The 15,305-nt window shown below is 39.7% G+C and overlaps 1 protein-coding gene across 1 annotated transcript in view; it reads right to left on the minus strand.

Moving 5' to 3' along the window:
* LOC124612239 overlaps positions 1-4,926 on the minus strand; it is a 234,963-nt gene extending 230,037 nt beyond the window's left edge. The window contains exon 1 of the mRNA XM_047140314.1: positions 4,583-4,926. Within this exon, the coding sequence (XP_046996270.1) occupies positions 4,583-4,728 (146 nt within the window). The 5' untranslated portion in view covers positions 4,729-4,926. The remainder of the gene's footprint in view (positions 1-4,582) is intronic.
* Positions 4,927-15,305: the final 10,379 nt, after the last annotated feature.

A 15,305-nucleotide genomic window follows, 5' to 3' on the forward strand; every position in this document is an offset into this window, starting at 1 on the left:
CTTTCTTAGATCTCCAAAATTCATGGCATATTTATAGATAAAAAGCTTCAAACAAAGAATAACATATGATAACCTGACCACATGTTGGACAGATGGGAAATGAGGATGATAATGGAGCATGGAAAAGCACGAAAGCATTATGGTTAGAAGAAAAAAAAATGCTATGAAACTCTCTCTCTCTCTATCCAGAACATTCTCAAGCCATGCACCATAATGAGCTTTGTTGAATGTGTTCTTCAGAAAGAAGGGAATCATATACAGAAAAAGGACTGAAGGCTTGGTACCCAACTACTTGTGTGTGTAGCTGCTACAATCTCAGAAATGCCGGCTATTTCTAGCCTCAGAACATGTGAATGCCCACAACAAAATGCCTCAACAGCTTGGTAATTGGCCATCTGCACTTTGTAAACTGTCAGTGGTAAAGCTGTTTAACTAGTAGACAATCAGAAGAAGTTTGTCTTTCGTAACTTGCACTGGTGAGTCTCCATAAACCTGTAAGTTTTTAATTGAATCAACTGTGGGTCCTTGGTGAAATATTGTAAATTAACTAAACAATCACTGTTTCTTTGCCTTGCTTCACAAATTTTATTATTGTTACTGTACAACCTAGGTTTCGGGTTACAAGTCCATTTTCAAATACATCACTGATTCCAAAATGATAATACAAAGATAAACATAAACTTCTTAATATATCGGTCCTCGGTTTAATGTAAAATTACTTCAATGACCATGTTAATTTAATTGTTGTAATTCCATGGTCACTGAAGTAATTTTATATTAAGCCAAGGATCGATACATTAAGAAGTTCAGATGACTATCTTTGCCTTATTATTGTGTTTATCTTTGTATTATCATTTTGGAATCAGTAATGTACTTGAAAATGGGCTTATGACCCGAAACCCTAGGATTTGCAGTAACAATAACAAAATTTGTGGGACAAGGCAAAAAACAGTGATTGTTTGGTTAAGCCTGTAATTATTTGGGCCAGGGTGACAGGTACAGTGATGCCTCAGCTGTTTGGCCAATGTACAACAGGTATTGTAAATTATGCAGTTAGCACATACAAGGTGTACAGCAGCTGGATAAAAACATAGTTCATGTAGATTGGCAATAAAACTGTGCTAAGACAGCTATCATAACTCCTTTATCCTGAGGCAGAGGACATAAGGTGCACAGAACGAACCCACACAGAACGCCAGGTGCACCGGACTGAAAATGGAATATCACAGGATGCTTCTAGTGGGAGCACACATGACTCACATTTGGAAGGATCAGTTCAAACCTGTGTCCAGCCATCCAGATTTAGGTTTTCTGTAAATTTGTTAAATCACTCCAGGCAAATGCCGGGATGGTTCCTCTCAAAGGGCATGGCTGATTTCCTTCCCCATTATAGACGCAATCCGAGTTTGTGCTGTCTCTAATGATGTTAATGTCGACAGGGCATTAAACCCAGTCTTACTCTTTTCTAGTGGGAGTGGACAGTGGAGGGAACACCTAGAGCCACACTGGACCGAAAACAGAAACTGATCTGTAGCATGGTCCAAAACCTACTTTTGGCTGGTGGATAACAGTTTGGTTATGAGTTGGCAAAGCCAACAATGTCACATTTATGAAAGTAATTACAATAACTGTTACAGCATGTAGGGTTACTTCACACATTATGGACTTCAGTAAGTGATTTACGGCAACAGTTTTGATGCGTGTGGGTCAAAGCAGACACAAGGTACTGGTAAGTCCAGTATTTCACTACCTCATTTTCCTAACCAGCTCAAAAATATAGTTTAGTGTGTGTGTGTGTGTGTTGTGGGGGGGAATCTTTTCATTATCCATATGCAGGATAGAACATGTGCTGTACTTCAAAACGTGAGATCAGTGTCTCAACAACAGCATGGTCTTATCCAGTTGGTGACTATTGTACAATGTATAAAAAAACTCAGTGAGGAACTGAACAGCATTCTGCATTTTGGTGTTCATTGTACAGAAAGAAACCTAATTTTTTTAATTGCTTTTTTGTTAGTTATGTGTACAACAGTGAAGTTCATGAGCGTTCTGAGATGGAAGCGTCCGATTTCACCTGTCTGCTTTGACCCATGATGTAACGGTGTTGGGGTGTGTGATGTCACTACAGTGTGGAGTTTCTGGGCTGGTTGTGTGTGTAGATGCCATGTTGTATTGGATAGTGCCCTCTGGTGGTGGATGTGCCGAATTTAACATGTGGTATTGGGTTCATTTGAGTTTTGGTTGTCATTGGTCGAATATGGTTTGTAGTTTAGGTAGTTGGTGCGGTAAAGTGGGTTGCGGAAGTGTTCTCAGTGAGTTATTAACATTTTTTTCTGTGTTTGGCGTTTTTGTTAGGTCAGATTAGTTTGGTGTTTCTTGTGTGGAAAGAAGTCTAATTTTTATTGCTTTTTTGTTATGTATGAATACGTCAGTGAAGTTCACAAGTGTATCATTATGCCCTGAGATGGGTGATTATATGATGTCAGACGTAAAGTTTCTGAAGATTTTTAGTCCTATTTCTGATAATGGTAGGTGTCACATTTGTGGCAACAACATGAGGTTGACAAGAGTTCTGGTGGCTCGGACCAGGGACATGTCTATATAGCGATGTCAACCAGTGAGTAGATGGAAAACATAGGTGGCATTGCCGGAGGTTTTTGTTGGTAAGTAATTTTGTTTTTATTCTATAGTAATAGTGGTAATTTGTGGGTTGTATATTTATGGTAGGTGAGTTGTGTTTTAATTGTCATAGTGGATATTGGGTATTTGGCTCTTTGAATCGTTCGGATTTTGGTTCCACTTTTCAGAGTTGTAGGTGTTGGTTTCTTGGTATCAGTATCTGCAGTTGAGCTATATGGGTCAAGGGAAATGTCTGATTTGGTGTAGCGGAACGATGTAATTTAAATTGGTTTTGATATTATTTGTTTTGGGATGGTGCGGTGTTTTTTATTGTTATAGATTTAGCTTGTCCCCATCGTAAATCCTCAATTCTCTGTGGTTGTCCTGTTAGTTTCATTTTACTTTTGGAGTGAGACGTTATTGTGTAATTTTTATTTTTGTTCGCATTTGTTGGTGACTGTGTGTAGTGATGTCACTGTCGTCAAATTTGTACAGCCGTTTGCACCATACTGATACACCATGGGTCAAAATAGATGGGTGGAATCACATGCTTCTATAATGCTGTCAGTGCTATTATTAAAATTCATCTCAGTGAGAAGTTAAAAAACAGTACAGCAGCATTACATTCAGTGCTGTTTTTAAAATCCTCCACACTTCGCAAAATACTGCAAGAACATTTGCATGGCCTCTACATATTTGTTGAGCCAGAATCACAATCATAGTATTAGCAGATGTAATGTGCAGGAAACACGAAAACTGGCCGTCAGTCATAAAAAATATATTATACAAATAGCACAGAGAAGGAGAGAAGTACGGGTGTAATGTAAGACATCAATAGTTTTTTATAAACTGCATGAATTATGTTGTTACCTGCCTGTTTTCTGAAAGGAGACCAAAAAGGTACAAAAATATGTGTTTAATAGGTCGTGTTTCATTTAAATATACAGAACAGGGTAAATTAGTATAAGAGCATTTCCAAACTGAAAGTAAATTTTCATGAATTAAACGCATACTACCACCAGTTTCTCTCTTTGTTACCAAACTGCATTTTTGCAAGAAGTCGCCCTATTTTCTCCCATGCCCTCTAACATTGGTTATTTAAAGTATTCACAAAAAAGAGTCAGTGTGCGATAAATAAAGAAAATAGAATGTTTAGCCCAAATTTTAATTCGTAATTAGGCCTTTCAGAAATAAGGAAGGAACTGAAGATTGCAAAGCAACAGATATTACAAGAGGAAAGAAAAAAAAAGCTGCAAGAATATCAAATCTGCTGGATAGTGTTTTAGTTGCGAAACAGCTGCTCTACACTCTGACAGACTTGTGTAATTAATATCCGTACTATAGTAATTCTTCAGTCAAGAGTATTATCATTCATGATAAGAGATGGTAAATTTAACTAAGCCCAAAACTTGCTCGCCTAAATACGGACCACAGATATGATAAAGAGCTGATCAGTAAATGGATCTAGACAACCACTACGTAAATTATAAAACCTGAACAGCTTTATGGAAACACAAAACAAACGCAGAAGGTTAAAACTACGAAAGGTAGAGAGTAAAACAGGCTCTCACAATGCACAGTTATAAGGGAAACAAAACTGCACAATCTATTACCGTAGTAATCATATTATGGGCGCTTAAGTGCAGTAAACACTACAGTATCGCCAAACAGTTGATGTTCTTTTTAATACTATTTGGGAAATTGAGATACTGGAGGTATAAGAACTCGACTGAGATGCTATTTGGAAGCAGAATACATAGCTATAGCATTATTTCTTCATTTATCTGTACTTGATTGGGTCAATGTAATTTTCACGCGTGCAGCATAAATTAATGTTCTGGGCATGAACTTTAATAACCACAATAAAATAACAGTATAAAGATACTGCTTCCATTGTAAAAATATCTAGACAACGGATAACATCCTAACTTTAAGTTACTCAACTGTTGTGAGACTATCGCACCTTCTCAGTTTCTTCTTCCTTGGATTTAATACTACTTCTGGTACTACGGACTCTGAAGCACTCCCGGAGGATGTCACGTCCAATAACTTGAAAGATTCCTTGTTGTTGTTTTCCATGTTGAGCGAAACTTTGTTATATATGACCATTCCAACATCACAGAACCATTTCAAATCACTATATACAGAAAATTGTTATCACGAATATTTTGTAGTATTTACAACACTGTACACATAATGAGGATGATACACGCCCATCTTCTCTCTCATACTAGTTACATTATCTTATTCCATACGGGATTCTCCTAATGTTGACATTACAACACTTTTCAAAGATAGGTTTCATTATCAGCTGACTCAATGAATATAGAAAGATATAACACAAAGTTGGACCAAAAACGTGAATAGAAAGATATATCACAATTTATCTGTCACAGGTCTGCCACACTGGGAGATGGGGATAAATAACATTGGAGATATTAGATATACTGCAAAATGGTGTCGATCTTCTGGCTTTGTTTCTTTCAGAATGTTAATTACAACATTTTAATATCCCGATTTGTGCCGACGTTATATATTTATTTGTTAACATGGTATGGCCCTCATTGGACCACTCTAGCTAACTTTATACAAAGAATTTCCCAGTTTTCTGTCGGCCCAGTACTTCTCCATTCTCTCGGATCTTATCCTTCTTTCTTCACCCTTCCTATTGGCTGTTTGTTGATTATCGTTTGCAGTCTGGTTGTACGACGTTATATATTTATTTGTTTACATTGTATGGCCTTCATTGGACCACTCTAGCTAACTTTATACAAAGAATTTTCCAGTTTTCTGTCAGCCCATTACTTCTTCATTCTCTCGGATCTTATCTTTCTTTTTTCACCCTTCCTATTGGTTGGTTGTTGATTCTCGTTTGCAGTCTGGTTTGTTTGTGTGTGAGTTTCCTGGTTTTGTCAGTTTTGTTTTTTAGGTCTTCCAATGTAATCTATAGCTCATCCATATTATCTTTGATTTCTGTAATCCACTAAATGTTTTACATACTATTCCACAATTTTCTGTTATTCTCCTGATGATCCTGTTCTCTGGTGTTCTGATTAGATGACCGAAAAATGAAATGCGTTTCTTCCTGATTGTACTCATTACTGGGTCTATTTCCTTGTAGACTGTTTCATTTGTAGCAACTCTCCAGTGTCCATATTCCTGGTACTATTTGTTGATGCACGTTCTGATGATTCTTCTCCCTATTTTGAGTATTTTGTCTATTTGTGCAGTGTTAGTTGTTTGAAGATGGTTTCACTTGTGTATGTTATTTCTGGTTGAGTGACTGTTTTGTAGTGTTTTAATTTTTTTTCCTATTGACAGGCTCTTTTTGTTTTAGATATTCTTGGTGATATATTCTGCTCTAGTCAATTTGTTTATTCTGTTATGCCATGTTGGCTTTTCATTGAGGTTATATGTTATGATTTCTTGGGAGAAATATTTAAATTTATCTACAGTTTTGATTTCTTGGTTTCCAATGGCAATTTTGGTTATGAGAGGTGGGTCAGTTAACATGATAACTGTTTTTCAAGGGATATTCCAAGACCAAATTTCTGTGCAATTTCCTGCAGTGAGATAACTTGTTGTTTGGTTTCCTGAATACTGTTGGACAAGTGAGAAAGGTCATCAGCAAATTCTAGACAACTTAAACTTATTTTGTCTTTGGGTCTTCCAATTTGGGTGTTCTTCGGGTTAATATTGTACCATTCCCTCATGATGTATTCTGTGTGTGTGTGTGTGTGTGTGTGTGTGTGTGTGTGTGTGTGTGTGGTTTGAGGTTTTCGGGCGCTTAACAGCATGGTCATCAGCGCCCAAACGCATAGAAACAGGAACACATGCAGTGAAGGGACGAAGATGGACAGTGAACAAGGAGAACGGCTAAAAGACATAGACCTGATGCAGTTCCAAATCCTCACATACAGAGGCAAAACAAGAGGAGAAGAAACACACCAATAAAGGAAAGGAAACACAATGAAAAGAGAACAGAAATCGAAGTGAAACAAGTAGGTAATCGTAACTGGCGGATCTCTTACCTTAAACCTGGGTGAGCCAGTCACCCAGCAGCACTTTAAAATCCTCTCTCTAAACTCCGAGGCAACAAATTGGACAGGACACAAAACCGTAAGACCTTAGCCACAGTCGTTGCGTCGTCTTGCAAAACAGAGGGCAAATCCGGTGGCAAGGAAACCACCGCCCTCTGGTCAGAGAATAAAGGACAGTCAAGTAAAATGAGGCGGACAGTAATCTGGACGCTACAAGCACTGCAGATTGGGGGGGGGGGGGTCCTCCCGCCGGAGTAAAAAACCATGCATTAACATTAAGGGACTTTGCCCGATGCAGATGCGAGTGAGGAGAACCTCATCCCGCCTGCATGACTGATAGGACGTACGCTAAGGCCGTGTGGTGGCCTTGACCAGACACAGTTTATTTTCACCGACTGCCAGCCACTCCTCTTCCCATTGACGCATAGCACGAAAACGCAAAAAAGAGGTAACAGCATGGAGGGGGACGGCACATTCAATAAAGTGAGGGAGGGAACATGCATCTTTGGCAGCCACATCTGCCAGTTCGTTTCCCCTAATACCCACGTGCCCCAGCACCCAGCAGAAAGAAACCTCCTTCCCCTGCCGTTGCAGGTGGAATAGGGCATCATGGATGTTCTGGACGACCGTATCCGCTGGGTACAATTGTTGCATGGTATGAAGGGCACTCAGGGAGTCAGAACAGATGAGAAACTTAAGACTGGGAACACATCCCATCTACTCCAACGCCCGCAAGATCGCAAACAATTCAGCATCAAAGATGGTAAATGCCGCAGTAATCCGTAACTTGACGACTCGATCAGGGAAAACAACAGCACAACCAACAGAGTCCCCCTGTTTAGAGCCATCTGTAAATACTGGTACATGGTCGGGATGCTGGTTTAAAACATCGTAAAATAAGGAGGTAAAAACAAACGCAGGAGTGCAGCTCCTCCGGTACTCTGACAAGTCTAAATGGACCCTGGGCCTCTGGAGCAACCAGGGAGGCAGGCGGGTAAAATCCTGGAGTTGGGGTGCCACACGCTCCACACCAAGGGACTCAAGCAAATGCTTGGCACAAATCCCAAGTGGCCTCGTTGCCCTGGGATGACTGTAAAAGAGATGTTCCATAGGCGGTTGGGCAACAGTAGGGTATGCAGGGGAGGTAGGACACGCAAGGAATTGTCACACCATGAGGAGTTTCCGCCGGATGGTGAGCTGCGGTTCCCCTGCCTCAGCACACAGGCTGTGGATGGGACTGGTACGGAAGGCACCAGTGGCCAGCCTGATACCCTCATGGTGTACTGCGTCAAGAATCTTCAGATACGAAGGCCTTTCTAACCCATACAAGGTGCATCCATAGTCAAGACGCGACCGGACGATAGCCCTATAAAACTGCAGCAGACGCGCCCGATCTGCTAACCAGGACCGATGGCTCAGACACTTCAAAATATTCAGTGCCTTCAGGGCCCGCACCTTGAGGTCTTTAAGGTGCGGCAACCATGACAACTTGGAATCAAAAATGAGGCCCAGGAACCTCACAGTGTCTCTAAAAGGAAGAATGGTGTCCCTCAGACGCAATTCAGGGGAGGTAAAAAGACGTCGAGAACGATTAAAATGAACACACACACATTTGTCTGCAGAAAAGGTAAAACTCGTCTTGGCAGTCCATGCCTCTAATTGCTTTATCGTAATCTGCAACTGCCGACTAGCAGTGACAAGACTGGAGGAAGAACAGAAAACAGCAAAATCGTCCACAAACAAGGGGCACTGGGCAGGACTACGGATAGTGGACGTGATACTGTTAATGGCGACGGCAAAGAGGGTGACACTTAAAACGCTTCCCTGAGGAACACCATTCTCCTGGACATACAAATCTGATAGCACATTACCAACCTGATATCGAAAGAGGAGGTGGGAAAGAAAGGAGCGAATGAAGATGGGGAGATGGCCACGAAAGCCCCACTGATGGAGCTGATTGAGGATAAGGCGGCGCCAAGTAGTGTCATCCGCCTTATTAATGTCAAAGAATATACCTAGACAATGCTGGTTATGTAGGAAGTCCTGCTGGGTGGCCGCCTCAAGCAGGATCAAGTTGTCTATAGTTGAACGACATTTCCGAAAGCCACACTGAGAGTGGCTAAGGAGCTGCCTGGTCTCGAGCAGCCAAACCAGGCGACAGTTGAGCTTGCGTTCCAACGTCTTTCCGACACAGTTCGTCAAAGCAATACTCCGATAACTACTGGGATGCGTTCGGTCCTTCCCCGGTTTGAGGAGAGGAATCAAAATCTCCTCCCTCCATGAGTCAGGGAACATGCCGGATAACCATATCATATTAAAGCAATTTAGGAGAACTTCCTTGGATGGCAGCAACAAGTGCTGCAGCATGCTGTACCGGATTTGATCATGACCGGGCGCAGTATCATGAGCCACAGACAGCACCGAATCCAGTTCCCACATTGTGAAGGGGCAGTTGTAGGGTTCAGAATTTGGAGACCGGAAGTCCAAGTGACCCTTCTCGATGGCAGTACGGTAGCGGCAGAAATCTGGATCACAGTTAATAGTGGCGGAAGATTCCGCAAAATGCATGGCCAGTGTCTGGGCAATGTCTCTCGGCGCCGTGAGGAGACATCCCTGATGCAGCAATGGCGTGACAGGTAGTTGGCTGCGTTTCCCGGAAATCCTCCTGATGGCTTCCCATTCTTTCGTAGAACTAGTGGAGTGGGAGATGGAGTTCAAGAATGATTGCCATGACCGTCGTTTGTTCTCTTTAATCACTCGCCGCGCCTTGGCCCTTGCCACCCGGAAGGCTGCAAGATTGTCAGCTGAGGGACGGCACTTGAAGCGGCGCAGAGCTGCACGGCGGGCTCGGATGGCTGAGCGGCACTCAGTGGTCCACCAAGGGACAGGACGCCTCTTGGGATGACCTGAGGACCGTGGGATCAACAATTCAGCACCATGGGAGATCACAGCTGTAACATGGTCGACCCATTCGTGGACGCTGGCATGGTGTTCCAAAACAGCCAAATGGCTGAAAAGTGTCCAGTCAGATCTGCAGAGGTGCCACCTGGGCGGAACTGGTAATGCCACAGCCTCATCCAGGAGGCGAATCCAATGAACAGTAGGGGAGCAATCTCCTTGTCTTAAACCTGTTTTTATGATGAACGGCTCAGAGAGTTCCCCCTGAACGTGACTTTTGACACAGTTGGTTAGGGTGAGTTCTATCAATTTGATTAATTTTGTATGGAGCTCGAAATTTCTGAAGATTTTTGACAATGAAGGTCTATAGATACAGTCATTTGCTTTTTTAAAGTCCACGAAAGTTATTACAAGAGGTTTATTTCGTTTCTTGTAATATGCTATGGCTAATTTTAAAGTGATGATCTGTTCTGCACAGTTTCTCCAAGGTCTGAAGCCTCCTTGGTATTCACCTAATTCTTCCTCTAGTTGCTCTTTGACCCTCTTGTGTAGGATTCTGGAGAAAATCTTTTATGTGCAGTCTAAGAGAGAGATACCTTTGTAATTATCTGGGTTGCTTTTATCTCCTTTTTTGTGGAGTGGGTGGATTATGGCTGTGGTCTAATGTTTGGGAAACTTTTCTGTTATCCAGATTTTTGTTAGGGCTATGTGTGATGATGTTCAAACTGTATCACTGGCATATTTCAACATGTCTGCAAAAACGTGGTCTTCTCCACATGACTTATAATTTTTCATCTCTCTGAGTGCTATTTCCACCTCTTGGATTGTTGGGGATTTATGTAATCAGGTGGAGTCTTGATGGGTGTGTCTGTATTAATTATTAAAAGTTCCTGGGGTCCTTCACAATTCAAAAGTTTACTAAACGCTTTCACCATGATTTCGGCATTTTCCTTGTCATTATGTGCCATTTTCCGTCTTCCCTTTTCAGCATTAATGTGGGAGGGGTAAATTTGTGTAATTGTCTTCCAAACATTTTGTAAAAGTCTCTGGAATTGGTTTATGGTAATTTTCTTCTATTGAGTCGATTAGCTCTTCCTGTGATTGACCCTCGATTTGCCTGAAAATTTTTGCTGATATTATTGAGCTTGGTTGCATTTTCTTCTGTTTTGTGCGTTTGAAACGTTATCCATGCATGATGTCTGTCTTCATGAATTTTGTCACATTCTGAGTTCCACCAGACATGTCTTTTACATGGGTTCAATGGAGCTAAATTTAATGCTTGTTGCTTGAGAATTTGAACCAGTTCTTCTAAATTATCTGTCAGTTTTATATTTTGTGTGACTTCTCTATATTTATCATTTCTAATTAACTGGTGGGATCGAAGTTCCTCTTTCATTTATTGCTTTTTGGTTTCTTTTTTAGTGGTGTGAGCTTAATTTTGATTTTTACAGTGTAATGATTTGAACCTTTATCTACTTAATACTTTAACATTGTAGATTTCTCTGTGGAAGAATTTGTCCATAAATACATGATTGAGCTGCCATTCTCCTTTTCTTCAATCAGGATGTTTCCAAGTTTTAAGTTCGTTTGGCCTTCTTTTGAAGTATGTGGACTTTGAGATCAGTTTGTGTTCCCTAAAGATTTCAGCAGGTCTTTGACCATTATTATTTGTTTGTTTATGTGGAGCCCATTCCCCATTCATGTCCCGGTATTTCTTTTCTCTTAGAAGTTGGGCATTGAAGTCCCCCAACAGAATCTTGGCATTGTTAACATTTACTTGGTTTATTGTTTGGTCAAGGAGATCCCAAAACTTTTCCACTTCTTTCCTAGTTTTTGTTACAAAAATCCTTTTCATTAGTAGGGGCATGGGCCTTAATGATGGTATAAATTTTGTTGGATGCTTTTAAACTCAAAGTTGCAATTCTAGGGGAGATGGCTTGAAAATCGATAATTCAATCTATTATTTTCACATTGACTATAAACCCAGTTCCAAATTGGGGACGTTCTTTCATGAACCTTATTCCAGGTTTCCCATTGTAAATTCGGTAGCCTTGTGATTTGAATGGTTCTTCTGTAGTATTTCTCATTTCCTGGAGTCCTGCTACTAAAATTCTCTCTTTATCTAATTCATCCATCAAATTCTTTAGTTTTCCTGCTTTAAGTAGAGAATTAATATTATGAGTTGCGATGTAGTTGATCTGATACTGTTTGATCCTGTTCTTATGAGCTGACATAATAATGGGTGATTGCCAATGCTCCGACTCAATGACGCCTTCTAGGTGTCTACCCACCAAATTCGAGGTAGCCTTCTCCTGCATTCTTGCACTCGACAGTGGAAATACTTTCCTAAAAGGTAGTTAACCTTGGGTGGAGCAAGCTCCAATTTAAAACTGTGGTTGTTAACCACTGAGGCACAACCCTAGTGTCCAGGGTTTTATATATACTATATTGTTATAGGTTTATGTAGCATAAGTTAGATTCAGGGAAATTAGTTTTTCTCAAATATGACAAAATTCGATGTAATGCATACTTATATGTTTGATATGAGAGAAACAGGAAAGAGTTCTTGACTATACTAAACATTTTTGCGTTAAGAATTGATATTGTAACAAATGGTTTGAATCAAAACTGTTTATCATATTTAGTCACCCCGTGTGTAATCCAGGTTATCCCAAAGTGCGAAAAAAAATTTTTTTTGCTTTTCTGTGTTTTCTTCACTAACCAAATATCTCCAGATTAATTACAGTACCTGTCAACAAATGTTTAACAGTGTTATGAAGGAGTGTGACAAATCTTTACTTAAAGAAACCCATTACTATTGAATTCCAAAGTATAAAATGATTTAGTGGCAACACATGCTGCGATCATCTTCTGAATGCTAATAATACTATACATTTTTAATTCTTTCAGTTGTCTTATACAACACTACACGAAACTCTTGTGATTAGTGATGCAATATGTAAGCCAGGTTCTAAATGGCATCACAGACCATTATGGCCAATCGTCACTCTTCAGAGCGTTAGTCCTCTCATTAAACAATACTCCAATGAAAATTCAACTTTAAACTGTAAGTTACAGCCAACCGAATAGTCCTTTATTTACAAAACTGATAATGCTAATGACTAATTTAACGGTTTTATAAATTATTTTTCTACCCTTTTCTAAGAGTCATTTTCCAAGAAATGGGTCAAAACTAATTCCAATTCTGTATGTGATGCATGGGACACAAAAAGTTTTAAACAGTCATTCAGAACTATGACGAAAATTTATGCTAAAATCAGAACAAGTAATGATATAGAAAAATGGAATCATTATAGATTGTACTGCAAAATTTTAAAGTAAGTAATACAGAAATCAATATCCCTCTTCTACAAGAAGAGAATAGGTAATTCTAATAATAAAATGAAAACAATTTGGAACATTATAAAAAGTGAGACAAAGACAAAAACAAGTGACAAAGATAAGCTAAGAATTAAACATGGGGCTAACTTAACAGGAAATCGGAAAAGTATAGCTGGAATTTTTAACAAACACTTCACGTCAGTTAGTAAACTGCCTGTAGGCTATCTGCAGAGGAAGCCATGATTTTGTGTCAAGCTGTATACTTCAACATAACACCAGAAATGTGCCTAATCCTGTCACTGTAGAGGAAATTCAGACAGTCATCTAGCCTCTAAAATGTAAGAATTCTGAAGGGATTGATAATGTGTCAAATTTTTGATGCGTCAAGTCAACAAGGCATTTTCCATGAAAGACTCAAGTATGCCATTGTAAGGCCCCTATACAACAAGCCTATAAAACTGAACTCACTAAGTACCACCCTATTTCACTATTAACAGCCTTCTCTAAGATTCTAGAATAATTAATGCATAATAGATTTAATTAACACCTCATTATGGCAGAGCTATCAGGAAGAGTCAATTTGGCTTTCATAAGGGTTGTTAAACAAGATACACTGAGTGCACTCGCAGATGAAGTCCTAGAATCTGTAAATGAAAAAAAAAGACAGGACTTGACGTCTTGTGTGACTTAACAAAAGCCTTTGATTGTGTAGATCACCATATTCTCATGCAAAAGGCAAATTAGTTGGAATAAGGGATGTTGCAGGTAATCAGCTACTATTATATCTCCAGGACAGAAAAGTAAAAGTAGTTTTAAAGAGCTCAGATGAGATAAGGGGTACCTCTGCTCAGTCTGAATGGACTCCCTTTAATTGTGGTGTGCCTCAAGGCTGAATTGAAGGCAGATTTGAACCACCGTCCTCCCGAATCCAAGTCCACTGTGCCAACCTACAGTCCATTAGTCCAGAAGAACAGCTGAACGTAATTAGTGTGGTAGAATGTTAAAAAGAAAGCAGATGGTGTGGCAATAGGTTCATCCTTATCCCTCTTACTAGCAGAAATGTTTATCGATTAGTGGTAGTCACATATTTGGGGAAAAATATTCCAGCTCTTGTTTAGTAGCTGATTAGTTTGATCACTGCATTTAGCTTTTGGATCTTTCTGTGGTTTTAGTATTAGCACTGACTAGAAAAAATATTTACTTTGCCTGAACAATTTGTTTCATTTAACAGCACTACAGTCTGTCCTCAGCTTTACTCATAATCGTATTATTGCTACCGTTCTTAGTGACTGTGACTCTCGTAACACAAAGAAACAAAACAGCTATACTGTAGGACCTAAAACGAGCGTATTTCAAAGTCGTTACTTACTAATATATTTCCCTCTGTTTAAAATAATTATGTTACATGGACAACAAAGTTCTACTGACCTGATAGTGTTGCATAGCTATTCTGGATTCAAAGTGCAGGTGTGCAATTTCAGTGAAGTGGTTAAAGAAAAGTGAAACAGAACAATATTTACATTTGTGTAAAGCAACTCATTCACTTTCAGCATCAGTTCTGCAGTACAGTATCAAACGCCACATGAATTACACTTTCAAATTAAAATACTGATACGTCACTCTCATAACCTTCTTTTTGCCAAGCAGACTATGAATTGGGCTTGTGCTTCAGCGCAGAAAACTGATGATGACAAGTGTGATATGGTGGTGTGCAAGACATGGAACACTTCCTGGTCTGTCCAGTCTGTCCCTACATATGCAATCTTGAAGATTTGTGGCTGGATAATAAAGAAGCCCTGGATGTTGCCCAATATTGGCTGAAAGACTATTATTGGTTTTCAGACACAAAAAAATAAAGCAAGTTAGCCTTATCTTAATGGCCACAATTTATAAGCCAAAAAATGTTCGCCTTTCCCCCTGATGTTCCCATCTCCCATCCATCATCACCTATCCCCCAGTCCTCTAGGCCACTTGGGTGATGTATAAGTGGTAGCTCAGAATGAATTATCTTAATTACTATAATTTATGCCCCAAAACTGACATGCTTTTCCAGACACTTTGACTTTAAAGAGGGTGCGTGAAAATGGCGAGCGTTACGTTATTGGCTGAAATTCTATAATTTATGGCCCAAAAATGATTTTATGGCTGTCTACATACTTCGAAATTACAGTGGATGTGTGAAATTAAAGTAACATAGCATGTATCTAGCAGAAATCATACTAGCACAGTGGTAAAGTCCAATTATAGCATTAAGAAAACTTAAGCACCATATTCTCATAGTAATGAAAATATTTCACACTGTATTTACTATAATTTGATATAAAAAGTAGCCTCCACACTATGATATTACTATGAAGCTGCCTTAGAGAAGTGTGCCTCTAGTGTAGACTTGTAAATGATGGGGGA

Source organism: Schistocerca americana, chromosome 4, assembly GCF_021461395.2.
Source record: "Schistocerca americana isolate TAMUIC-IGC-003095 chromosome 4, iqSchAmer2.1, whole genome shotgun sequence".
NCBI classification, from domain to species: domain Eukaryota; kingdom Metazoa; phylum Arthropoda; class Insecta; order Orthoptera; family Acrididae; genus Schistocerca; species Schistocerca americana.